Genomic DNA, 25,357 nt, shown 5'->3' on the forward strand with positions numbered 1-25,357 from the left:
CTATTTTCAATTAACTTTGTACACAGAAGATTAACTCTATACTAAGAGTTCAACAAATAGTATGAAAAAAAAAAACAAAACAAAAAACCCTGTTCCTCAGTAGTCAAGACAAGGGCAGCTCAGGTCATCCCTTTTCAAAGTGTCAATTTCACTACTACAGATTACCTTTTAGGTACCATATTAGTTACCACAGATCAGGGAGAACATATGGTATTTGTTCTTTTGGGACTGGCTTATTTCAGCAAGTATGTTTTCCAGTTGCATCCTATCTGTTGCAAATGACAGGTTTTCTTTTTTTTTTTTTTTTAACTGCTGTGTAGTATTAAATGGTGTACATATTCCATAATTTCTTTACCCACTCTTCAACTGACTGATATCTGTGTTGATTTCATATCTTGGCTATTGTGAATTGAGTGACAATAAACATGGAGGTACAGATGACTCTTTCATATGCTGATTTTATTTCCCATGGGTAAATTCCCAGGAGTGGGATGGCCGGGTCATATGGTAGGTCTATATTCAGATTTCTGATGTATGTCCATACTGTCTTGCATAGTGTTTGTACGAGTTTTACATTCCCACAAACAGTGGATTAGGATACCTTTTTCCCCACATTCTCATCAGCATTTGTTCTTCATTGATATCTGTATGAACGCCGTTCTAATGGGGGAAAGGTGAAACCTCATTGTGGTTTTTGATTTGCATTTCCCTGATGGTTAGTGATCCTGAGCATTTTTTTCCTGTATCTGTTGGCCATTTGGATTCTTCTTTTGCAAAATGTCTAAGTCCTTTCCCCATTTCTTAACTGGGTGGGTTGTTTTGTTGTTGTGGAGTTTCTTGATCTCTTTATATATTCTGGTTATTAATCTTTTATCAGTTGCATAGTTTGTAAATCATTTCTCCCATTCTGTTGGTTGCCTCTTCACTTTGCTGGGTGTTTCTTTTGCAGTGCAGAAGCCTCTCAATTTGATGTAATCCCATTTGTCAATTTTGCTTTGATTGCCTATGCCTCTGGAGTCTTTTCCAAGAACTCTTTGCCTATGCCAATATCTTGTAGAGTTTCCCCAATGTTCTATAACATTTTAATTGTATCATGTCATAGCTATCTGGGGTCTCTTATGTTTCCATGTGAATTTTGGCATTTTTCCTATATTTAAGGAAGAATGGCTTTGGTATTTTGATTGGTATTGCATTGAATCTGTAAATTGCTTTTGATAGTATGGACATTTTGATATTGATTCTTCTAATCTATGAATATAGAAGATTTTTTCCATTTTTTCTTTTTTTGTTTCATCTTCTATTTCTTTAATGTTTTGTAATTCCCATTGTAGAGATCTTTGACATCTCTACAATGGGAATTACAAATCTTTGAATTTATTCCAAGGTATTTGATTTTTTTGTAGCTATTGTGAATGAGATTTATCTTAGAAGTTCTTTTTCAGCCATGTCCTTGTCTGTATATACAAAAGCTGTTGATTTTTGTGTATTGATGTTATATACTGCCACTATACCAAACTCTTTTATGAGTTCCAATAATCTTTGCAATCTTTGGATCCCTTGTACACAGAATCATGTCATCTGCAAATAGGCATAGTTTGATGTCCTCCTTCCTAATTTGTTTCCCTTTTGTTTTTCTTGCCTAATGCCTTTGTCTAAAACTTCCAGGTAAGAGTGGCCATCCTTATCTGATTTTTGGATCTCAGTGGGAATGTTTCCAATTTTTCCCCATTCAATAGGACACTGGTCAGAGAAGATGTATGATTTTGATTTTTTTCTTGAATTTGCTGAGACTTGCTTTAAGACTTAGCATGTGGTCAATCCCAGAGAATGTTCCATGCACTGTAAGAAGAATGTGTATCCTGTGAATGTAGGAAGGAATGTTTTGTAGATGCCTGTTAGGTTCCATTTGGTCTATAGTGTTGATTAAATCTGCTGTTTCCTTGTTTTGATTTTCTGTCTGGTTGATTTGTCCATTGCTGAATATAGAGTATTGAAGTCCCCCAATACTATTGTATTGGAGTCTCTGTCTCCCTTTAGATCCATTAACATTTCTTTTAAATAGCCAGGTGCCCTATAGTTAGCTGCATATGTATTTATATTTTATTTAAGGGAAAAGGTTTATTGAGGGGGAAATCTGACAGGCCAGAGGGAGAGGGTTTAGAAGAAAGAGAGGGGGGTTGAGAGAGCGAGCAAGCACGTGTATGGGAAGCAGGTTTTGTGATACTCTTGCAGGGGTAAGAAAGTGGGAGCTGCGAATCCTGTTAGGGTGCAGTGGACTTGATGCTTGTGGTTGGGCCAGCTGTTCACCTGACTTCTAGCAGTGGCGATGGGGGCCAGAACCTAGGGTGGTGTCCAGGGTGAGATCATGCCACAGATAAGACTACACCACTTTGCTAACTCCCCCCCCCCTTTTTTTATAAAGTAGGTGTTGTATGGGATTACATCGACCCTAAAAGTCCAAGATGGTTGGAGGGGCAATGGTCTATTTTCTATAGCTGCTTCCTGCTGACATGAGGTAATGTTACTCTCCACTTGCAAGGGGTGACGTCCTAAGCTGGGATCTCCTGGGTGGGGAGCCATGTATATCCCTGTAACAACATTTGTTTGACCACTTGGTTTGTGAAGGCTTTGGTTAATTCCATTATTGCCTCCTATAAACACTTAAACAGACAAGGTAGTATAAAAGCTAGGGTTAGAATAGCAATGAATGGTCCTAGGAGTGGTATTAACCAAGTAATAAGAGAATTTGATGGAGAGGAAATGAGGCAGTCTCTGGACCCTAGTGAAGACTGTTAGATGGATGTGGTTTTATGTGGCCTGGCTGGGTAACATAATAATACTGTTAAGATCAATTTGTTCTGTAGTATCACATCTATTAGGTGATATGGCTTTGGAGACTTTGGATGGCATCAGCTGAGGTCTCAGAGGACCTAGTGACCTCCTCTTTTAACTGTTGGGGTTGTTTTGGAGTTGGTTGGTCAAGATAATGTTTCCCAAAGCTGTTACAGAGATGACTACTGGATAGAAAGGCTGTGAAGCTTATCCCAACCAAGACAGGGAGAAAAAAACCCCTCATCTCCTGTGGGTAGAGGTGTTTGTAGAAGAATTCTGGGGGCCGGTGCTATGGTGTGGCAGGTAAAGCTTCTGGCTGCAGTGCTGGCATCCCATATGGTCACCGGTTCAAGTCCCGGCTGCTCCACTTCCGATCCAGCTCTCTGCTATGGCCTGGGAAAGCAGTAGAAGATGGTCCAAGTCCTTGCGCCCCTGCACCTGTGTGGGAGACCTAGAAGAAGCTCCTGGCTCCTGGCTTCGGATCGGCACAACTCCGGCTGTTGTGGCCAATTGCATAGTGAACCAATGGATGGAAGACCTCTCTCTGTCACTCTCTGTCTCCGTTTCTCTCTCTCTCTCTCTCTCTCTTTCTCTCTCTCTGCCTCTCCTTCTCTATGTAACTCTGATTTTTCACATAAAATAAAAAAACCATTCTGAACAATCATACAATGTTAAGTGGGGGAGAGGAACGTCAATACACACAGATTGGAGTAGAGCCATTGATGTAAGAGTAGAAGCTATGATCACAAAGGAATGAGGCCCCAAGTAGGCTAGATGGGGTCTAGAACAAAGGAGGAGTCATTATTGGAGGACCTAAGAAAGGTGCTGTTAGCATATGGAAGTAATTACAGGGCACCTGGCTATTTAAAAGAGATGTTAATGGATCTAAAGGGAGAAAGAGACTCTAATACAATAGTAATGGGAGATTTCAATACCCCACATTCAGCAATGGACAGAAAATCAGCAAGGAAACAAAACAGTTTACTGATTGAGAGGCAAATAGAAACTGACAGGAGGGACCTGATAGGTGGGCTTTAAGGCCTTGCCAGTTATGAGGCCCAGACCTGCCTATCTTTCCACATAGGGTACATCATAAGGGAGGTGTCAACCTCTTTGGGGAAGGCACCCTGTTGACTTCTATTACGTAGCTGGCCTGGGAGGAGAGCTGGCCAGGTAAAAGCAGGAAACTTTCAGTTCTGCCTGCAATGTTACTGACCCTACTTGGCTGTCCTCTAAGCAATGGTGGTCACTTTGGAAGCTGGGCCAAGTGAAGAGCTTTTCAGCTTAGAGCCAAGATCTGTGGCTCTGACCTAGGTGTCCTTTGACTCCAGAGCAGTTCTGTTTCCAGTGACCCAACTCTTGGCTGGCAGAGCTGCCAGGGCTCTTCATAAGCTGGCTTCTGCTGAAGCCCTTACTTTCTACATCGAAAGCTACTACAGTGGACTGGCCTGTTGGGTCTCCTTGATGGCAGATCACTGTGTATAAGCATATGCATTTATAATAGCCACATCTTCCTGTTGAATTGATCTTAATCATTACATAGTGCCCTTCTTTGTGTCTTAACAGTTTTTGTGTTAAAGTCTATTTTGTCTGATATTAGGATGGCTACCCCAACTCTTTTTGTTTCTGCTAGTTTGGAATATTTTTCTATCCTTTTACTTTCAGTCTTTGGATATCTTTGAGGTGTTTTTCTTGTAGGCAGCAAATAGATGAGTTTTGTTTTGTAATCCATTTGGCCAGTCTGTATCTTTTTAACTGGAGAGCTGAGACTATATACATTCAATGTGAGTGTTGATAAGTAATGTGTTGGCCCTGCCATTCGTCATTAAATATTCCTATGGTTTACTTTGGATTTTCTTTGTACTTTTACTGGGAGATTTTCTGCCTTCACCTTCTTTCATAGTGATGACCATGTTTCTCTGTGTAGTCTATCCTTAAACATATATAAGGCTGGGTGAGTGGTGACAAATTCTTTGAATTTGTTTGTTATGGAAGGTCTTTATTTCACTTCATTAATAAATGAGAACTTTGCAGGGTGCAGTATTCAGGGTTGACAGTTTTTTTCTCTTAAGACTTGGACCATTTATTTCATTGTCTTCTAGCCTAGGGTTTCTGACGAGAAGTCAGCTGTGAGTTTAATTGGAGATCCTCTGAAAGTAATCTGGCATTTATCTCGTGCACATTTTGGAATCTTTATTTTTTACTGTGGAGAGTTCTATTACAATGTGTCATGTTGAAGATCTTTTCCGGCCATGTCTATTAGGAGTTCTATGTGCTTCCTGTACTTAGATGCCCCTTTATCCAAATTAGGGAAGTTTTCTGTTATTTCACTAAAAATTTCTTCTTATCCATTCTCTTTACATGCCTTCAGGAACTCCTAGAACCTGTATGTTGGGTTGTTTGATAGTATCTTGTAGATCTCCAACAGTGTGTTTTTTTTAAGTTTTCCAGTTTTTTTCTTGTTTTCATTCTGACTGTAAAATTTCCAGAGTTTGTCTTCTAACTTGGATATTCTTTCTTTTGCTTCTCTGAGCCAGTTGTTAAGGATTTCCATTGCAATTTTTGTTCTATTGAATTCCCCATTTCCAATATTTCATTTTGATTTCTCTTTAAAATCTCAATTTCATGGGGGAACTTTTCTATCATGTCAGGTATGGATTTCATTAGATTGTGAATTTGCTTCTGATTACTTCTAAGTAGTCCTATAATCAGTTTTTTGAACTTCTATCATTTCTTCAGTTTCTTTATCTTCATATTCTAGTATTGAGGTGTTGTATTCTTTTGGGGGCATCATATTGTCTTCCTAATTCTTGTTTCTTGAATTGCTGCAATGATTATTCAGCATTTGTGGAGATACTTGTTGGTTTCTTTGTTTTTCCCTATGATGGCTTTTATCTTTGGACTATGTTTCTGTGGCTTAGTGAAGTGTCTGCTTTTTAAGTGAACACCCAGAGGCATGTGGTAGGTGTGGCCAGGGAGCTCTGTTCAGTGCTCCAAGGTGAAGGGGGGGGTCCAAGGTGACACCCAGGTTGGGTGTGGTAAGTCCCCCTCTTTTTTTTTTTTAAATCATGGGTGAGGTTTGTCCGCTCTGTTGGCATAATCTCATGCTCACCTCCTTTCCTCAAAGGAGACCAGTTCCTGGGTGCTAGCCCCAAAGGGTACAATATTGATTCATGCTGCCCCAGAAACCACACAAAAGATCTGTGCAATCTTTGACAGCACAGATCCCTCAGCACTGACCTTATCACCAGGGAATTAGGGAGCCCCTAGCATGTGGAGCTGCCCATAGTGACTGTCCAAAGTCCTGGCCACACCCTGTGTCCTCCCACACAGCCACAGTGTTTTCACAGTTCTAGCATCAAGCCTCCAGCGGTCATGAGCACCCAGACCCTTGTCAGTTCTTTTTTTTTTTTTTTTTTTTTTGACAGGCAGAGTGGACAGTGAGAGAGAGACGGAGAGAAAGGTCTTCCTTTTGCCATTGGTTCACCCCCAATGGCCACTGCAGCCGGCGCACCACGCTGATCCAAAGCCAGGAGCCAGGTGCTTCTCCTGGTCTCCCATGCGGGTGCAGGGCCCAAGCACTTGTGCCATCCTCCACTGCACTCCCTGGCCACAGCAGAGAGCTGGCCTGGAAGAGGAGCAACTGGGACAGAATCTGGCACCCCAACCAGGACTAGAACCCGGGGTGCCGGTGCTGCAGGCAGAGGATTAGCCTATTGAGCCGCGGCACTGGCCCTTGTCAGTTCTTGTAGCCAGACTCTTGCAGGTGTCTCTACTCGACTGGTTGCTGGATGCATGGACATGAGCTGGTGCAGCTGTTCTATACGTCCTAAATTGTGCCCACCTTATCCTGGTTTGCTACAGGACACGAGTTTAGGGTGGTCGGGGAGAGAGAAATGTGCCCCCTTTTTTTCCTCTAGTTTGGCAGGTACACTGTTCCCCGCAGTGCTCCAAGCCAGCCCCACACCAGGCTCTTCCTACAGCTTTATCACCAGTGGCTACTGCAGTCTAGTCTTACCTCACTCTCCAAGGCTGGTGCTGAGTCTCTGGGCTGCTGGGGTCCTGAGTTGTGCACATCCACACCCTCTACATAAGTCCACAGTGTCCCTCTAATTTGTATGAAGTTTTCTATGCCATTTTCTCCCTAACTGTTCCTGAGACTGCACTCTCTACTTTTTTTTTTTTTTAAACTATCTTTCCTTAGACTAGAGCAGTAAGATCCCTCTCTATTCTACCATCTTGGATCTCCCAATCTGTATCTTTTAATTGGAGAGTTCAGGCCACTGTGTTCAAGGTGACTATTAATAAGTAACAACTTGGCCCTGCCATTTTTCCATAAATATTCCTATTTTTTACTTTGGATTTTCTTTGTACTTTTACTAGGAGATTTTCTGCCTACACCTTCTTTCTTAATGATGATTGTGTTTCTGTTTGTAGCCCATCCTTAAGCATCTTTTGTAAGGTTGGACAAATGGTGACAAATTCTTTGAATTTCTGTTTGTTATGGAAGGTCTTTATTTCACCTTCATTCATAAATGATAGAGCTTTGCAGGGTACAGTGTTCTGGGTTGACAGTTGTTTTTCTCTTAAGACTTGGAATCATCTTGACATTTTCTCCTAGCTTATAGGGTTTCTGCTGAGAATTCATCTGAGTCTAATTGGAGATCGTCTGAAAGTAATTTGACATTTCTCTAGTGCACATCTTAGAACCTTTCTTTTACTGTGCAGAGTTTGACTACAATGTGTTGTAAAGATTCATGTGACCTATTCTTCATTTCTAATACTTCATCTTGACTTCCCTTTAAAAATCTCAATTTCATGGGAAAAATTTTCATTCATGTAAGGATTTATTTAATTCTTGGATTTGCTTCTGATTACTTCTAAGTAATGGCATGATCAATTTTTTGCATTCAGTTTCTGGCATTTCTTCATTCTCTTCATCTTCACATTATACTATTGAAGTGTTTGTTCCTTTGGGGGAATCGCGTTGTCTTCTTGTTTCTTGAACTTCTGCATTTAATTTTAGGCATTTGTGGAGATTTTTTTTCCTCTGATGGCTTTTATCTTTGGATTATGTCTCTGTGGTTTAGTGGAGTGTCTGATCTTTCAGTGAGTACCCAGAAGCATGTGCTGAGTGTGGCCAGGGAGCTGTTTAGTGCCCAGCGAGAGGGGAGTATCCAAAGTGACACCCAAGTTGGGCATGGGAAATCTGTTTTTAATCAGAGGGGAGGGTTTGATCAGCTACATCAGTTTGATATAGTCTCATGCTCCCTCCTTGCCCAGGTGCTAGCCCCAGTGGGCTCAGTATTCATCACCTCTGCTGCAAGAACCACACAAAGGCTTCATGCAGTCCTCAGTGTGAGCACAGATCCGGCAGCAATGACCCTCACCAGGCAATCCGGGAGCCCTGAGTGTGTAGAGCTGCCCCCATTGGCTGCCCAGAGACCCAGCCACACCCTGCACCCTCCCACACAGCCATGGTGTTTTTACAGCCCCAGCATACAAGGCTCCCACAGTTATGAGCACCCAGCCCCTTGTCAATTCTCAAAGCCAGACTTGGGCATCTCCTCTTGGCTGGTTGCTGGGCATGCGGGTACAAGCTGGTGCAGCTGTTATGTGTCCAAAATGGCACCCACTCTCTCTCAGCTAGTTACAGGATGCAGGTGCCAGGTGGTTGGGGAGAGTGAGATGTGCCCACCTTTTTTTCCCTCTAGGTTGTCAGGTATACTGTCCCCTACAGGGCTCAAATCAGGCTGTTCTTGCAGCTTTATTGCCAGTGTTTTGGGTTGCTGCAGTCTGGTCTCGCCTCATTCTCTAAAGCTGGTCCTGAGGCTCTCCACTGCTGGGGTCCCGAGTTGTACATGTCTACACCCTCCATATAGATCCAGTGTTCATCTGATCTGCTTGTAATTTCCTCTGCAGCTTTCTCCCTGACTCCTCCCTGAGACTGCACTCTGGCCACTATTTTTTAACTATCTTCCCCTGGACCAGAGCAGTAAGCCCCCTCCCTATTCTGACATCTTGGAGAAATGTTTGTTTAAAATTATTTGAAAGGCTGAGCAACAGAAGGAGAGATCTTCCATCTGCTAGGTCACTCCTCAAATGCCTGCTACAGCCAGGCCTGGGCCTGGCCAAAGCCAGGAACACCATCTTGGTCTTCCACATGGATGGCAGGAACCCACACACTTGGGCCCTCTGTTTCGTCCCCAGATGTGTTAGAAGGAAGCCAGGGTAGCAGCACAGGAGCTGAGACTTGAACTGGTGCTCTGATATGGGATGTCGGCAGCTTAGCCTACTGTGCCACAATGCCAAGAAAAAAGTTAAAAATTAATGCTTATTTTTTTAAAAGTTTTCTTATTTGAAAGGTAGAGTTAGGGAGAGAGAGGCAGAGAGGAAGATCTTCCATTTGCTGCTCACTTCCTAGATGCCCACAAGGGCTGGCACATTCAAAGCCAGGAGCCTAGAACTCCATCTTGGCCTCCCACATGGGTGGCAGAGGCCCTAGTATTTAGGCCATCTTAGGCTTTCACAGGTATATTAACATGGAACTAGATTGGAAGTGGAGCAGCCAAGACTCAAACTGGGCTCGTGTGGGATGCTGGCATTGCTGGCAGAAGCTTATTCTGCTGCTCCACAACACTGGCCCTGTGTTCACATATTTTTATCTATGTAAAGGCAAAGTGCCGGAACAAAGATCTTCCATCTGCTGGCTCACTGATCAAATGACTGCAACAGCCAGGTCTTGGCCAGGCTGAACTCCATCCAGGTCTCCCACATAGGTAACAAGGACCCAAGTACTTGAGCCATCGCCTACTGCCTCCCAGAGTGTGCATTCGCAGGAAGCTGGAATTGGTAGCAGAGTAAGACTCAAACCCAGGTACTCTGTTCTGGGACATGGACATCCTAAGTGGCATCTTAACCACTGTGCCAGACACCCATTCTGATAATATAGATCACCCTAGTATGTATGGAGATTTTAATAACTCCTCTTTGACCTGAGGTTTCAACTGACTTGCAAAAGAAGAGCTATGACAATCTGAGGATATGTAATTTGTTCAGCATCTTCCTGTTAGCACAGTTTATGTGTGTCAGATGCAGCCCTACTGCAGGGTTTTTTTTTTTTTTTGCAAAAAACTGCCTCAAATTTCAGAGTGATCTTACTATCTAAATGACTATGTCAGTGCTAGTGAGCTGAATCTTAAAAAGAACACGGCAAAACAAACTAACCAGAATGTTATTTATTAATACAAATTCATATAATGGTATATGCTATTGGAGATATCAGAAATTCATAACACACAAATTCATATTAGAAATACAAAAATCATTTAGGGTCAAGAAATCAGGTTGACAGCACCACAAATGTTTCACTCAGTCTGAGCAGGTGTGTAGTACCAAAAAATAACAAATACCTATAGGAGACTGAGGCTGAACATCAAAGATTGTGCAAACACATCCCAACACTATTTCCCATCCAACAGAAAGAATCTGCAGGAGGCCTCCAGCAGAAGCCTAGGGTATAATACAGGGGCAGCAAGGCAGAAAAATGGTGCTGACCATTCATTCTTTCAACCCGCACAGCCAGCATGCAATATCTGGTAGCAACCCCAGAGGGAGTTTTGTTCCTTCTTACCTGAATGCATGATATCAATGGTTAGTAACACACAAAGCATTAGTGAGCAAGTTATAGAAACTGAAATACCATCCTTATTAGTCACCCAATTATCCGATTGCTAAGATGAGGTGTGACACATAAATGAATGATTCTATACCCAACGGGTAAATCTCAACCCCATGTATCTTAACACTTCCTATTTAACAAGCGTGCATCCACTAAAGCAGTACTGGCATTCAACAAAGCATATGCAGTGGGGTGAAGGGTAGAAAGAACGAGAGGCAGTGATAGTCCGTGGGCTTTCTTTTTAGAGTTCACCATTGCCAGGTCATCACAGGGTGTTGCCCTTGTCACTGCAGAACTCATACTGGAGGCTGCTGGCAGCACTCTATGGCTCTGTCCTTATACCTCCACATAGCAGCCTCATTCTGTGACCTGTGTGCATTCTTCCCATGCGTGTGCCCTATTTAGGAGTCATGGAAGGAGTGTGCAAGAAGGATATGTAAGCAGATGGAAAGGTGGTGTTTTCCTGTGTAAGCGTTCTGGCTAGCCCAATGCAAAGTTGCTCTACCAGTGGTTGGCTCCGTGTCCTTGTTCATCAACATGTACCCTCCAGTTCATTCTGAAAAAGGTTCTGTGCTGGCTGATCAGCTCTCCAGCCATGAGCCACCGGTCCTGAACGTCCACAAGGATGCTCCAGGAGTTCTGCCCCAAATTGCTCATGCTGCTCCTGACCAGACAAGAGTTCACAGGCTCACCTCCACCTCTCCCCTCCTGAAACCTTCTCTCACCCCAGAAAGCTGAGACTTCCCTGTGAGTCTCCTGTTCTGGATGCTGATTCAGGCTCCCTTCTTGCTAACACATTAATATAACTTCCCTGTTGAGGTCTCCTTAAGGCCACAGCCACATCATGCCTATATAAAGGAGTGTTTCTTCCAACTAGAAGACTTCACAATTCAAGTAGAAGAGAGAATTGTTTTCCTCTACCCACCCTCGTGACATTGCTACCGTCCTCTCACTTCCCCGCCCTAAGCTTTTCTTTCACTCACTCATTACACCATTTATTACTCACTCAACAAATATTTCTGGAGTGCTTGTAATGTGCAAGGCACTGCTGAAGAATAAAGGCGTGGCTCACACAGGTCCTACCTAAGGAGCTGGAGTCTAGTAGTTTCCTGCACCCTTTCATGGCTATTCCTGCTGGCTTTTAGTACCAGGGTGTGTTCTGTTTGGAATGTTCTCAGAGAGCTTGAGTCATCCTACTACAAGTGTTACGCAAGGTGAATGCCGTTATTTGCTGGGTGATCATAGTGTGCCATGCATCTGGGAGACAGCATGGGTTTACTCCTAAGGAATGGAATTGTGCCTCTGATTCAAAACATGACATGCATGCTTGTGTTCTTGTCAATAATGCAGAAGCAAAACACAAAAGCAAACTGTGTACACGCTACTCACAAGCGTTAAGCTGATATTAGAGCACAAATCACTTGAAAGCCATGTATTGATGGCCTTGTCATGAGCTGATGGGGTAAAAAAAAAAAAAAAGTGCCTGAGCTACCAAAAAAGAACCCTCCCCCCAAAGAGAAATCCCTGAAATACAGTAGCAGGGAGGTATTTGCTATGATACACACAGCAAAGAGAACGTGTGTATGTTTGACTTGACCTTGACCTCGGCTGTCTCCTAACGTGCCATATTTAACTGAATCACTTACTATCCTGAAACAACAAAATTAAATACCAACAGCTCCAGAGCACTTGGCCCAGCATAGTAATGGATAAGCCTAAGCCTGGGTGCAACAGGAAAGGGTGGTGATGCTGACTACCAAGGCCATGGTGTACTGATCCTGTTTGCAGTATCTGTCAGGAGGGATGTTTCAGTGCAGTGTACACCAGTGAGAAATGGAGACATCACGCCAGGCCTCGAGTGAAGCCGTCACTCCTGTGATTGAGAAGCTGGCCAGGCCCTTCCTTGCCCAGGGTTTCAGCACACACACACACACCCCCCCTTGTAAGGGGCAGTCCTCTGTGCTGGAGTCTGACAGAAAAGACCCAGGGTTTCTCCTGTGAAGTGCAGAGAAGTTGCTCATCTAAAGCACATGGAGACTCCCAGGGGGAATGGACTCAGGAAGAGCAAAGAGGCCGTGGCAGTGTTATGTCGAGGGGGAAGTGAGCAGATACCTACATCGTGCTGATGAGCACAATTTTGGATGGAATCTGGGTGTCACTGACTTGTCTTCTGCTGCCTGGAAGCCCAGGAAGAAGAAAGTTGGGGTGTTGGTGGGAGGCCAAAGACTATGCAACACACCCTAGTTTCCTAGGGATCTGCCATGGCCCATGCCCCAGTCCTCTGAACACCACCGGCTAACCTGTCTCACATCTGTCCTGATAACTAGAATACTTGTTTCTAAGATCAGCCACACGGAAGGAGCTGCTGAAGCTATTGGAGGGATCCATCGAAGTGACTACTCCAACACTGGGGGGAGAGGGGGTCTCAGTGGTTCTTTGCTTCATGAGGTAGCTCAGTTGTGAGTTGATGCATGTGATGTGTGCCAGGTGCCACTCAAAGCTACAGTCTTCCCTTTTTTTAATCTGCAAGATTACAAAAATACCAGTATTTCCCCTTGTTTTATAAAAATGACTTTAGAAAAAATACACACGGGTCCCCGCCATTAAACTTCTGTTCCGTCTTGTAGGTTGTTGTGGACTCTGACTTCTAGATTCAGTTTCTTCACTTTAGCCCCCTTGAACGTGTATACCCCCTGCGCGTCACTGAGCAGGTTGACGTTCCGCACGGTGCAGTACTGTCTATTCACGTTCTTCTCCACCCTGTCCGGGTTCCTCTTGGGCACCTCCACCTTGGTATTCAGAGGGTATTCCTCCGAAATGTCCTCTGATGGTTGTTGCTTCCTCTGTTTCTGGCATTTCCTGGTGATAAAACAAGCCACCAAAAACACCAGAAGTAGGAGCATGATGGCAGCCAGGGCACTGCCAATGGACGCCCCAGTCTGGGACAGGGAAGCGGCCACCATGGGCTCTTGCATCTCCAGATTCAGGGACTTCATGTTCGTGCCATTCTTGACTTGGTCTCCTTCATTGTCATAGATGAGGGAATCGTCAAGGGTCAGTTGGCCACTGGGGTCCACCAGGTCCCTTCGGTGGCGTCTCAGGGTGGCTGTGAGAGAGCGCTGGACCCGGGGCCCTGCGATGGTGTCAGGGCCAATAATGTAGATTACCTGGAGATACCACTGGTGTCCTGCTTCCACCTGCCCAGGAGAGAAATGGGAGACAGAGCAAACACGTCACCGTTGCCCTACAGACCACTATAGAAGGAAAGAAGGAACTGGAGAGGCAGTTGCCACTGTATGCCTGGATGGGGGAATGGTCTCAAGTGTTTACTAAGAGAACTGAGCCAAATATGGGTTCTATTTTATTTCTAAATTAGGGTAAACGGCTACTCATTCTTTTCTGTTTTCCTCCCTATGCATGGAATAGTCTAAGATTTTGCCTTCCGTGGTCTCTTGAGCTAAGTGAATGTTTGAGGTTTGTTAGCAGTGAAATAGTGATATTGATAACCACACTTACTCCTTGTGACCTTCAACTGTTTCTTGTCTAGTTTACTATTTATTGCTGACTTTCAGCTAAAAAAGTCATTCAAGAAACATGCACTTAACATCCACTCTGCAAAGTAGATTCTTGACAAAAAGTTGTGAAATCCTAATACTTCCTAGATTACCCTGAGAGATGAAATCATCAAGTACACATTTTATTTCCCTTTCATCTGCCCCCATTGAAACCCTCCATGGTTTTGAAATAACTTCTGAAAAGAGGTGCTAGTTGTGAAATCCTAGGTGATGGATTACTATTTGGAAACCAAAAAAAAAAAAAAAAAAAAAAAAAAAAAGTGAAATTTGATCATAGAAACTCAGGTTTATTTCTGGGATTTAGGGTATTTTTGCTTATCAACTTTCATTCTAAATAGATACACTGAATTAATGATTTTGTTGTCTGTGTTCCACATGCCTGTGAAAATTGGCTGGCTCAGCTAGAGACAAAAAGTAAGCAACATAAAAGAAGTTAGGAACAACTGGAATAGCTATGCAGGCCTGATGCCCACAATGCAAACTAGGAATTTATTATTGCTTTGGTCTACTGGGGATAGACGGTGACAGTTTTGGGTGAATGGTGAACTTAATGGCAGTGACAAAGACCTGCCAACAAGAATGCAATTAATAAAAGTGGAAATCCAGAGCTGATGTGGTCCTGCTCTTCTGCAAGCTACACAGTGGAATTGGACCTACGCGTCTCTTCTCACCAAACTCACCTTGTAGAGGGCATCGACTTTGAGAGTGAAGCCATCCACACCTGGCATGCTGCTGACCACATGGAAGTCAGGCAGCTCGGAAGCAAAGTGGGCCTCAAAAGGTACATCGTGGAAGTATTTATCTGTGACCTCTGGCTGACTGCGGTCCTGGGATTGAAGAAGAAGAAACACAGGCTTTAAGAAGAGAACCAGTGCAGTGGTAGGTGGTGGTCCCTGGGAGGACAGAGGCACTCTCCACTCCTGTTCTGGCTTGGGTCTGGGGAGCATGCATTGTGGATGGTCTCTCCGTTCGTCAGCAGCTGCCCCTGGCCACTCATGGTTGTCTGTAAGAAATGATCATCGGCCGCCGCCGCAGCTCACTAGGCTAATCCTCCGCCTTGCGGCGCCGGCACACCGGGTTCTAGTCCCGGTCGGGGCGCCGGATTCTGTCCCGGTTGCCCCTCTTCCAGGCCAGCTCTCTGCGGTGGCCCGGGAGTGCAGTGGAGGATGGCCCAAGTGCTTGGGCCCTGCACCCCATGGGAGACCAGGAGAAGCACCTGGCTCCACCTTGGATCAGCGCGGCGTGCCGGCCACGGCCGCCATTGGAGGGTGAACCAACGGCAAAGGAAGACCTTTCTCTCTGTCTCTCTCTCTCTCACTGTCCACTCTGCCTGTCAAAAAAAAAAAAAATCACTAAAAAAAAAAAATGATCATCCCCTGTGATCCCGAAACACAAACAGTGGGACAGCCTTGACTGATAATTCTCAAGCTAAGAGGGTAGTTCAAAATGTTTGTGGAAAAAATGGAATATTATAGTTTTGGGGTGGTGCAAACGTTTTTGAAATCCATGCAGTTTTTTCACACTACACATTTTCCATGAGCCTTTTGGATATCCCTCAAAAGCTTTTTTAGACTAGCCTGGTGTTCCGGCACGGTGGGTTAAGTGGCCACTTGAGATGCCCACATCCCATATTGGAGTGCTAGTTTGAATCCTGGCTGCTGTGCCTCTGATCAACAGTTTCTTGCTCAAGCACCAGGGAAGGCAGTGAAGCTGGCTCAAGTGCTTGGTCTCTGCCACCTCGCTGATCGAGTCCTAGCTCCTGGCTTTGGCTTGGCTCAGACTTGGCTGATGTAGCATTTGTGGAATGAACCAGTGGATAGAAGACCTGTCAGTCTCTTATTCTCTCTGTCTGTTAAATATAAATAGAATAATCTCAAGAAAAAACCTTTTTGCACCACAATAAACTTGTCTCAATGAATTTTTCATGATTTTTTTTTTAAGTACTGGGTCTCAAGACCCTTGCCACACTTAAAAATCAGGAACCTGAAAGAGCTTATGCTTAGTGACAGATCTATCATTATTTACTCTGTTAAAAATTAAACCTGAAAAAGATTCATTTTAAAATGACAAATCCATTACATATTAATGCTTTTTATTTTTAATTTATTTAAATACTTATTTATTTACTTGAAAGGCAGAGTTAGAGAGAGAGAAAGAAAATGAGAGAATCTCCCATCTGGTGATTCACTCCCCAAATGGCTGCACCAGCAGACCTGAGCCAGTTCAAAGCAGGAGCTTCATCTGGGTCTTCCATGTGGGCGTAGGGGCTCAAGCACTTGGATCATCCTATACTGCTTTCCCAGGCACATTAGCAGGGAGCTGGATCAGAAGTATAGCAGCTGGGACTTAAATCAGCACCCATATGGGATGCTGGCAGCACAAGCTACAGATTAACCCACTATGCTGCAGCACCAGCTCCTATTAATGCTTTCTTAGTGAAAATATCTGTACTCATTCCCTCCCTCTCAGTGTGATGCATTGTTTTACACTTCAGCAAATTTCTAGGAAAGAACTGGGTCCTCAGAACCTGCTTCTGTGTTCAGTCTGTGTAATGTGCAAGTTTTGAATGAGGTATATAAGGAAAATCTGGTCTTGCACAGCTTATATAGTTGGAAAGGCAGGAATATATTTCAGGTATTTTCATATAATGGGATATTTTTGACTTGAAATAAAAACTAGGTAAATGATTTTTTGAAGATTAGTTACAAGTTTTCATATTCTCTTCACTCATGAAGGAATGAGTATGAAAAGGCAGGCATTATCATATTAATAGGAAAATAATTTTGACCTTGTGGACTCACTGAAAGAGTATTAGGGATACTGGTTTTTTTTTTTTTCCAATTTTAAAAAATTTACTCTTGAGAGCTCTGATCCATTGGTTCACTTCCCTAATGTCTGTGACAGCTGGACCCAGCCAGGAGCCGGGAGCTGAAACCAGGTTTCCCAGGTGGGTGGCGTCACAGGTGACATCATCTATTATCTCCTAAGGTTTGCATTGGAAGAAGACTGGAGTCAGGAGCTGGAGCCAGGGATCAAACCCATGTACTCTGATACAGGATGTGAGTGTCTTAATCGTCTCAGCTAAATGCCTACCCTGTCCTGACCATACTTTGAGAAACACTGGCCTAGAGTTCCTTCTTCCTGGGCCATCAATAATAGTTTGTCTGGCTCGCCACCATCACATTTGTGTCCTTGTATTGAGCTGATGAGAGGGAAACAACAAAAATGTACAGAGGAAAAACCATCAAGAGTAGAGCTCTGTCTAGGGTAGGCAGCATCCCTAGTTGAGGAGATATACTCGGTGTCCTTTGTCTGACACCAGCAGTGTGCATACCAAGAGCAGGAATCTGTGTTTCAGGTGTTTGTTGGGCTGAATGCATCCATACTGTGGCCCTTCATTGTAGACAGTCCCTGTGGGATCAAAGAAAGGCACGTAGCCATCCCTGCCGGTGCACAGATAGACTTTCTCCAGCTGCAGCTTGTAAGCAGAATTAAGGTTTTGTTCTGGATTCCAAAGTACTCGGCCATAGAGGATCTGACCTGAAAAGATGGAAAGGCATTAATTAGGTCAGGCTTCAAGATGAAAGAGAAATGTCAAGGGTAGAGAGGACTTAACATACTCTCTTACAGTTAAAAGTACCTTCGGAGGGAGAACTCTCGGATTCCTTGGTGCCCTAAGTTACCCATTTGTTTTACTCAATAAGCATTAATTAAGCATTTCCGGTATATCAAGCACTTGATTATACACAAGGGAAATGGGAGATGCAGTTGAGAGGAGAAAAATAAAAGCACAGTGATTAATAAAAATAGCACAACTGATAAATGTTAACTATCTTCCAGGTACTATACTAAGTCCTTCTCATGCAGTAACTCATGGAGTGATCAGTCTTACAGATGAGAAAGTTGCGGCACTGAGTGGCTAAGTGACTTAATGGAAGTCCCAAAGCTAGCAGGTGGTAAGGGTGGCTGAGCAACCCATAGTGGCATCCTGTTACATATCACGACGGAGAAAGCTGTCATGTTGAATGGGCACAAAGCAAGTATAGAAATTTGCCTGGGAAAAGCTGTGCAAGGACTAAAGAGAAATAATTGAGAACATCTTGAAATGGGAGTAGACAATTTTCAGAACATTCAGGAGATTACAGTGAGGCAGAAGAAAACATTCTAGGCAAAACAGAGTCCATGTACAAAATACTGACTGCTGGATGGGTGTGAGTCTTGGAGTAGGAATTGTTTGCTTCATGCCTGCCATAGTGCCAAGTTCTTTACCTATACCATCTTAATCCTCTCTCAAGATCCCAAGAGATACAGATTGTGTTTTATCCAAGGTCCCACAGCCACGATGTGTCCAATGCTTATCCAAACACTGACTACACAGTGCTAAGTAAGTTAGTGTGACTGGTGGGGCAGGATGTGCAGAGGACCTGATAGTAGGGACCCTAGGGAAGATAGACAAACTGCTGATGATGCTGGAATTGCATAGCTAAGTTATGTACAGTTCCAGGAGCTTGCAAGCAGGGATGTAATAATAGCACCCCTGGACTGTAAGAGTGTGGAGAATGAGGAGACTTGAGTTACAGAGACCAGGCATGGCTATTTCAGTGCTCTGGTGTGACACGGGTACCTAAAACAGCTGTGAGGCAAGGGGATGGATTTGGAAAATGTCCAGGCATCCTATTCAGCTAACCATAGTGTAGGCAGCTGTGGGATCTGAAGGAGATGAGGATAACCTTGAAGTGTGTTGGTGCAGCAGGCAATGGGCAGCATATGTGAGAGGTGCATGTCTGGGAGGAGAAAAGTCCAGTCCTAGACAACTCTGGGCTTCTGGGAGACCTCCCACTCAGAGAGGGTCAGCAGTTCAGGTGTGCAGGTGGAAGTATAGAAAGGTAGCTCAGGGGAGATCAGGGATAAGGCCAGGTTTTTATGGAATGGCTGTGGAGTAGTAGGAATACAGGAGAATCAGAGCAATCATGTGGTCAAAATTATGGGATGACCAGACACAGTGTTCAGGGGAGCCAAGCATGGGATGTGGGGACTCCAGCATGCAAGGGCCAAAGGGTCGAGGACTCCAGGTAGGAGAGAGAAGTGAGCTGAGAGGCCACGTGGTGTCCAGTGGGACTGATGCAGAGGAAGCCAAACGGGAAACATGTCAAACATGTGGATTTGGTGTCACTTTTAAGAGAATCCAGAGCTACAACAGGGAGGATTCTAGGGTGCAGCAAAGGGAAGGTCAAGAGGGGCCATAGGGATGCTGTGAGCTCCCCACTCTGGAAATTTGTCAGAGAAAGGAAAAGGAGAAATTGGGCTGATGCCTGTGGGGCAGGTAGGGTGAATGGCATGTTTATTTCTGTGTTGGGCAAGACTTGAATGTGTTTAAGATATGAGAAGACAAGAGATAAAAGATAAGAAAGAGGCTGATGGGGGTCATAGAGGAAAAGCAGGTAATTCATTTGTTCAGTAGAGACCTGGGAAAGGTGCTATGGTATGCAAATTGGATATCTGATCACAGCCTCTCTTTGGACTGAGTGTCCAAGATATATGCCTAGTGTGTATATTAGATGTTAACATTGTGTTAAGTACCATAAACAATGGACGGCATTCTACAAAAGTGGGGAACATGGAGACCCATATTAGATGGTATGGTGTAGCCAGGGAAAGCTCTTGCAGGGGGCTAACATTTACTCAGACCTGAAGGAGGAGAAGGAGCAAGCTTTGGAAAAGTCAAGGGACCATGTCTGGGGTGGGAGTGGTGAGCAGAGGGATAACGCTGGTAGTGAAAGTATCGTGTAGAGTAAGGTGTTTGTCATCCCTCTGAGGCTGGGAGGCAGTGGGGGTACTACTGCAATCTCTGAGAAACTGAGATGAAGCAGCTTAACCCAAAGCTGGCCAGTCGCTGAAAGTCAGGTCGGAAGTCTCGGTGCTTTTCCACATCAGCATACTGTCATCACAGGGTGCCAAGTATGTGATGCTGTTGCGAAATGTGAAGGATGGGGGTCTGCTCTTGGCTGCCCGGGAACCAACCCCAGGGAATCTTCCCTTAGCAAGCTGACTGAAAGCTGATAAGCAGAGGTGCTAGGGCAGGGTCTTCCCCAAAGCTTCTCAAGTCCAGGCAGAGCCAGCAACTTACCTTTAGAGAAGGCTCCTTTGTAGTCCATCTCTGCCAGGGACATGTCAGATGTGTTGGGATCCATCAGGAACACCTTCTCGTTATTGCAAAGCTGAAATTCAGTGTTGAGCGAATACACTACAGGCACAGGGCGGTTGGTCTGCTGGAACGCAATGGGTATCAGGAATCTAAACGTAGGAGAAACGGCAGCCTTGAGAGGAGGGTCAGCTCTGCACTTGTCACTGAACGGCCTCCCTTCTCTACCATTCTCACGGCTTTGTTGTGGTGTCAGTTACTGAATAAAGAGATGCCTGTGGGAGAAGGACTTTGGCTGTTATGAGGTTATCTGATTTTTATTTTTGACAAGGAATGACACAATTAGCCTTTAGAATCCTTTGAGACCTGCTATGGTTTAGATGTGGTTCGGACCATAAAGGTTCATGTATTGGAAGCTTGGTTCCTAGTGCGGTGAGATCAAGAGGTAGGGGGACCTTAAAGAGGTGGGGTCTTGCGGGAGGTCATTAGGTCATTGGGGTGTACCCCTGGGAGGGATTAATAAAGTTCTCATGGGACCCTAGTTACACTAGGGTTCCCTGTCTTCCGATTTGCATGTGCTCCCACTATGATATCATCCCTGGGATGTGCCATGGCCAGTGAAGCCCTCCCTAGCAGCCTAACTGATGAGGCCATCTGATCATAGATTTTTTTAGCCTTTGAAACTGTGAGCTAAATGAACCTCTTTTCTTTAGGAAGTACCCAGTCTCATGTATACTATTAGCTTTTTTTTTTTTCTTGGTACATCTTCATTCTAAGAATCCCAGAGTTACTCTTTGATTGCTAGAGGGTTCAGAGACAGGGTGCTCCCCAGTCATTTTCTTCTCAGATCCACATACTCTGAAACTTGGACTCATTCGGTCTATAAAAACTTGTTTAATCAATGTCACACTTTTCAGTGCTAGGTGATCCTCTTTCCTGGCGCCTTCCTACCTGACTCCCTTTGTGAGTCCCTTCCTTCTTTGCCTACTTCTGCAGATCAGGGTGCTTCAACGCTGAGTCCTAGGACCCTCTACCTCAGTTTCACCTGGGATGACCTTGGCCTTGTCACTGCATTGGTTATCTTAAATGTAGTGAGGCCAAATTTAATTCTCTGATTCAGGTTTCACCTCTGAACTCTGGGAACACACATTTGACTGCTGTCCTTGGTGGCTGACTCAAAGAGACCTCATATTGATCTTTCTGGAAGTGCATATCCTCGTGAAGGGCCACACAGATGTACCAGCCTTCTAACCAGCCTTCCTGGAGTCAGGCTTAGTTCCCTCTAGTATACTGACTGTGATAGACTGAGGTACTGTAATTTTTAAAAACTCAACTTTAAGATCCTTCAGTGGTCCCGCATAGCTCTTAGAATGTAGACCAACATGACCTACAAAAGCTTTGGCCTTTGCTTCTTTGTCCAGACTTATCTCCTGCTACTCTTCCTCCTTCTCTAGGATTGAATCAAATCTACCTTCTTTAGGTCTGTTGACAGTTCTCTATTCCATGATCTCTCTTTTTTTTTTTTTTTTTTGATAGGCAGAGTGGACAGTGAGAGACAGAGAGAAAGGTCTTCCTTTGCCATTGGTTCACCCTCCAATGGCCGCCACACTGTGGCTGGCGCACCGCGCTGATCCAATGGCAGGAGCCAGGTGCTTCTCCTGGTCTCCCATGGGGTGCAGGGCCCAAGTACTTGGGCCATCCTCCACTGCACTCCCTGGCCACAGCAGAGAGCTGGCCTGGAAGAGGGGCAACCAGGACAGAATCCGGCGCCCTGACCGGGACTAGAACCCGGTGTGCTGGCGCCGCAAGGCGGAGGATTAGCCTAGTGAGCCGCGGTGCCGGCCCCATGATCTCTATAGCCCCATTTATGTAAATATTCACTGAGCATGCATCAGACAACAGACACTGTTGGAGTAATGGGAATTTATATGAGGCTAAAACAGAAAAACATGCCTTCAGGGAGGTTACATCTTAACAAAGAGTTTATTTGTACACAAATAAGTTAAAAATCATGTAACATGTTAGAAGGTAAGATAAGGGAATGTTAGCTCTCTGATACTGCAGTCAGGTGATACAGAGCCAAACAGAATGATGTTGGAAACACTGGATCTTTTTAAGGATGTCAAGGCAAGATGCAGGAGCCATTGCCTGTGTCTGGGTTGTTGCTGCCTGGTGAGGATCAACAGTGTCTTGGGCCCTGGATAGGAGGCCTGTGGAAGAACCCAGGCAAAGGGAGCATGGGTCAGCAGGGGAGGTGGCTGGAGAGACCCCTCTGGACGTGAAATTGTAGCTGCTGATTGGAGGGAATCACCTATCTTTTGACTGGAAGAGTGAATTGGTCAGCATGGTAAATGGTGGTCGTGGTGGATCAAAATTAAGAGAGATACAAAGTACAACAAATACGAAAATGCAGATAATAAAAGGAACTCCTGAAGGAGTACTAAAAATTCTTGGCAGCTAAGCAATGCAGACAAAAGCAAAAGTGGTAATCAATGATTTTCTCATAAAACAAAAAATTATAATCTAAGTCACAGAGCTGAGTTACCTCCAGTTAATTAAAACTTCCACATAGAGGCAGAAAAAAGCAAGCTTGATGACATAATATTGGACAGACAACTGGAGGAAGGAAAATGTTCATGTAATGTGTGACTTGAGAGAAGGGAGAAACGTCCAGTTCCCAATCCTGCCTATTTGAAGATTCCTTTCAAACTTACCCTTAGGTCGTGAAACATATTAAAAAGCTAACACTAATTCAGCAGCAGGAATGGCCAATAGATCAACAAGGAATAGCTGTCATAGGAGTAGCCTAAACTGGAACCAGGAAGCCACTGTCACATTTAATGCCTGGACTTATTCATCCTGGTTGTCAACCAGTCAGTAGAGAGAGAAAGAATGGACCTGCATGCCGGTTCTTACACTCACCTGAGAGTTAGCTCTTCAAGGGCAAACTCGATGTTTTAAGCAGTCACACAAGAATCTCAGAAGTGTTTGTATATGTGGTGGTGGTGATTGAAATGCACAAATACAAGACATTTCAAAAGGCATAGACATCATTATTGCAACTCCTAGAACACTAGCTGACTTACAAATGAATAATTTCATCAAACTCAAAAGCATAACTTGCTTTTTTTTTTTTTTAAAGGTTTATTTACTTATTTGAAAGGCAGAGGCGGGGAGGTGGGGGAGAGAAAGAGAGATCAAGAGATAGAGATCGAGATCTTAGATCCACTGGTTCACACCCAACTGGCTACAATGGCTGGAGCTGGGCTGATCTGAAGCCAGGAGCTTCTTCCCAGTCTCCCACATGGGTGCAGGGGCCCAAGGACTTGCACCATCTTCCACTGCTTTCCTAGGAGCATTAGCAGGGAGCTGGATTGGAAGTGGAGCAGCCAGGACTGGAACTGGAGCCTACATGGGATGCCAGCACTGCGAGTGGCAGCTTTACCTGCTACACCACAGCATGGGCTCCCCTGTTTAGTTTTAGATGAAGCAAATGAGATGTTGGACATGAGACATGAACCCCAGATAAGGAAGATTTTATTAAACATGCACCCAGATAGGCACATAGTTATGACAAGTGCAACCTGGCCATATGGTGCCCATTGACTCACACAGTCATACTTGAAAGAGCTGATGATTGAGTATGTTGGAACCTTGGACCCAGCTGCTATAAATACAGTAAAGCAAAATATAATCTTCACCACTGAAGAAGAGAAACAAATGCATCTACAAAAATTCCTACCAAATATGTCACCTAAAGACAAAGTCACAGCCTTCCTCAGTAGAAAAGCTGATCATTGTCAAGTGTCCTAGTTCTCCCACACATGTCAGTAGAATCTCTGCATGGCAGGAGAGAACAAAGAGATTGGGAGAAAGCATTGAACTTTAAAACAGGTTGAGTGAGAATACTGCTACTGATTTAGCATCATATGGACTGGATGGCAATGATATGCATGACTATGATTATGATTTTCCCCAGAACGTTGAAGAGTATGTTCACAGAGTAGGGTGCATTTGAAGAGCAGGGAGAATTGGATAGTCAGTTACCCTTATTGCCAGAAATGACTTGAGGATTGTCACTGGCCTGATTAATATTCAAGAAACAGCAAATTGGAGTACCCCAGAGGAGTTTGTAATCATGGCTGAGCAGTACAAGGCAAACAAACTGAAAAAAGAAATGGAAAAAAAAGTTGGAAGGCCTCAAGGGAAGCCCAAAAAGTTTTATTAATTATGTCTTACTGAAAAGTGGCATTAGCCCAGCAGAGGTAAAATTTTACCTACTGGGCCTTCAGGCCTGCCTGTATAAACTAGGCTTTGTTAGTGTATTTATTACAATCAGTGTATCCGAGTATTTCTTTAATTATTAAAGTGTTAGCTCTCTAACCAATTGCCCAAAGTCTAATATATGTTCAGAATCAGGAGTACTAGTACAGCGTAGAGAAAAAATTAAGTTGTATAGAAAGGTCATTATAGCACAAAAAATGGTAGACGTAAAAACTTGGCAAAATGCCTTCTGAGAGGCTTGGTAATGTGTCAGTGGTAAATACATATTTTGATACATCAGTTCTAGGAATGTGTTTTATAAATATGCCTGTTTACAGGAGATTTAAAGCAATGTTTACACTAGGAAAAGAATGTAACGATTGTCTGGCAAGGGAGCTAAATGGATAAACTGCAGGTATTACTGGGCATGTGGACTATCTTTAAAGATATCTGTTAAAAGCAGAAAAGCAAAAACATTCTAGCACGGTTGATTGAGCTAACACCAGAAACCACCTACTTCAAACTCATTTCTAGAAATGCAAGATGTGAGATTTTCTTAACAAGTTCCCAAAGCTGGATGATGGATGAGAGTTTGTGACTCGGTATGTTATGAAACATTTCCACAATAAAACTCAATTGGATAAACAAAAAATAAAAAATTGTTCCAGCCATTATGGAAAACAGGATGCCAGCTCTTCAGCATGTATAAAATTGAGGCACCATGTGACCCAGCAATCCCTCCTCTGAGTGTGGACTCAAAGGAGGTGAAATTGGCACTTTGTGTAGGTATCCACACTCCCATGTTCACTGCAGTGTTACTCAGAAAGAAAATCGCAGAAGGCCTTGGTGAGAACATTCATGCAG

General features: G+C 44.0%; 1 protein-coding gene and 1 pseudogene across 2 annotated transcripts in view; one reads left to right on the plus strand and one right to left on the minus strand.

Annotated features, from left to right (window-relative positions):
* Window positions 1-10,055: 10,055 nt before the first annotated feature.
* FRAS1 (Fraser extracellular matrix complex subunit 1) overlaps window positions 10,056-25,357 on the minus strand; it is a 491,248-nt gene continuing 475,946 nt past the window's right edge. For both annotated transcript variants that reach the window (XM_051820195.3, XM_051820194.3), the window contains 4 exons: window positions 20,216-20,382; window positions 17,423-17,628; window positions 14,769-14,915; window positions 10,056-13,710 (listed from right to left, as the gene is read on the minus strand). In XM_051820195.3, the coding sequence (XP_051676155.3) occupies window positions 13,117-13,710; window positions 14,769-14,915; window positions 17,423-17,628; window positions 20,216-20,382 (1,114 nt within the window). In that variant the 3' untranslated portion in view covers window positions 10,056-13,116. The remainder of the gene's footprint in view (window positions 13,711-14,768; window positions 14,916-17,422; window positions 17,629-20,215; window positions 20,383-25,357) is intronic.
* Window positions 22,117-24,458, plus strand: LOC127483228 (putative ATP-dependent RNA helicase DDX43 pseudogene; annotated as a pseudogene).

The sequence above is a fragment of the Oryctolagus cuniculus genome, chromosome 8 (genome assembly GCF_051225735.1).
Source record: "Oryctolagus cuniculus isolate XC-2025 breed Fujian yellow rabbit chromosome 8, ASM5122573v1, whole genome shotgun sequence".
Classification (NCBI taxonomy): Eukaryota; Metazoa; Chordata; class Mammalia; order Lagomorpha; family Leporidae; genus Oryctolagus; species Oryctolagus cuniculus.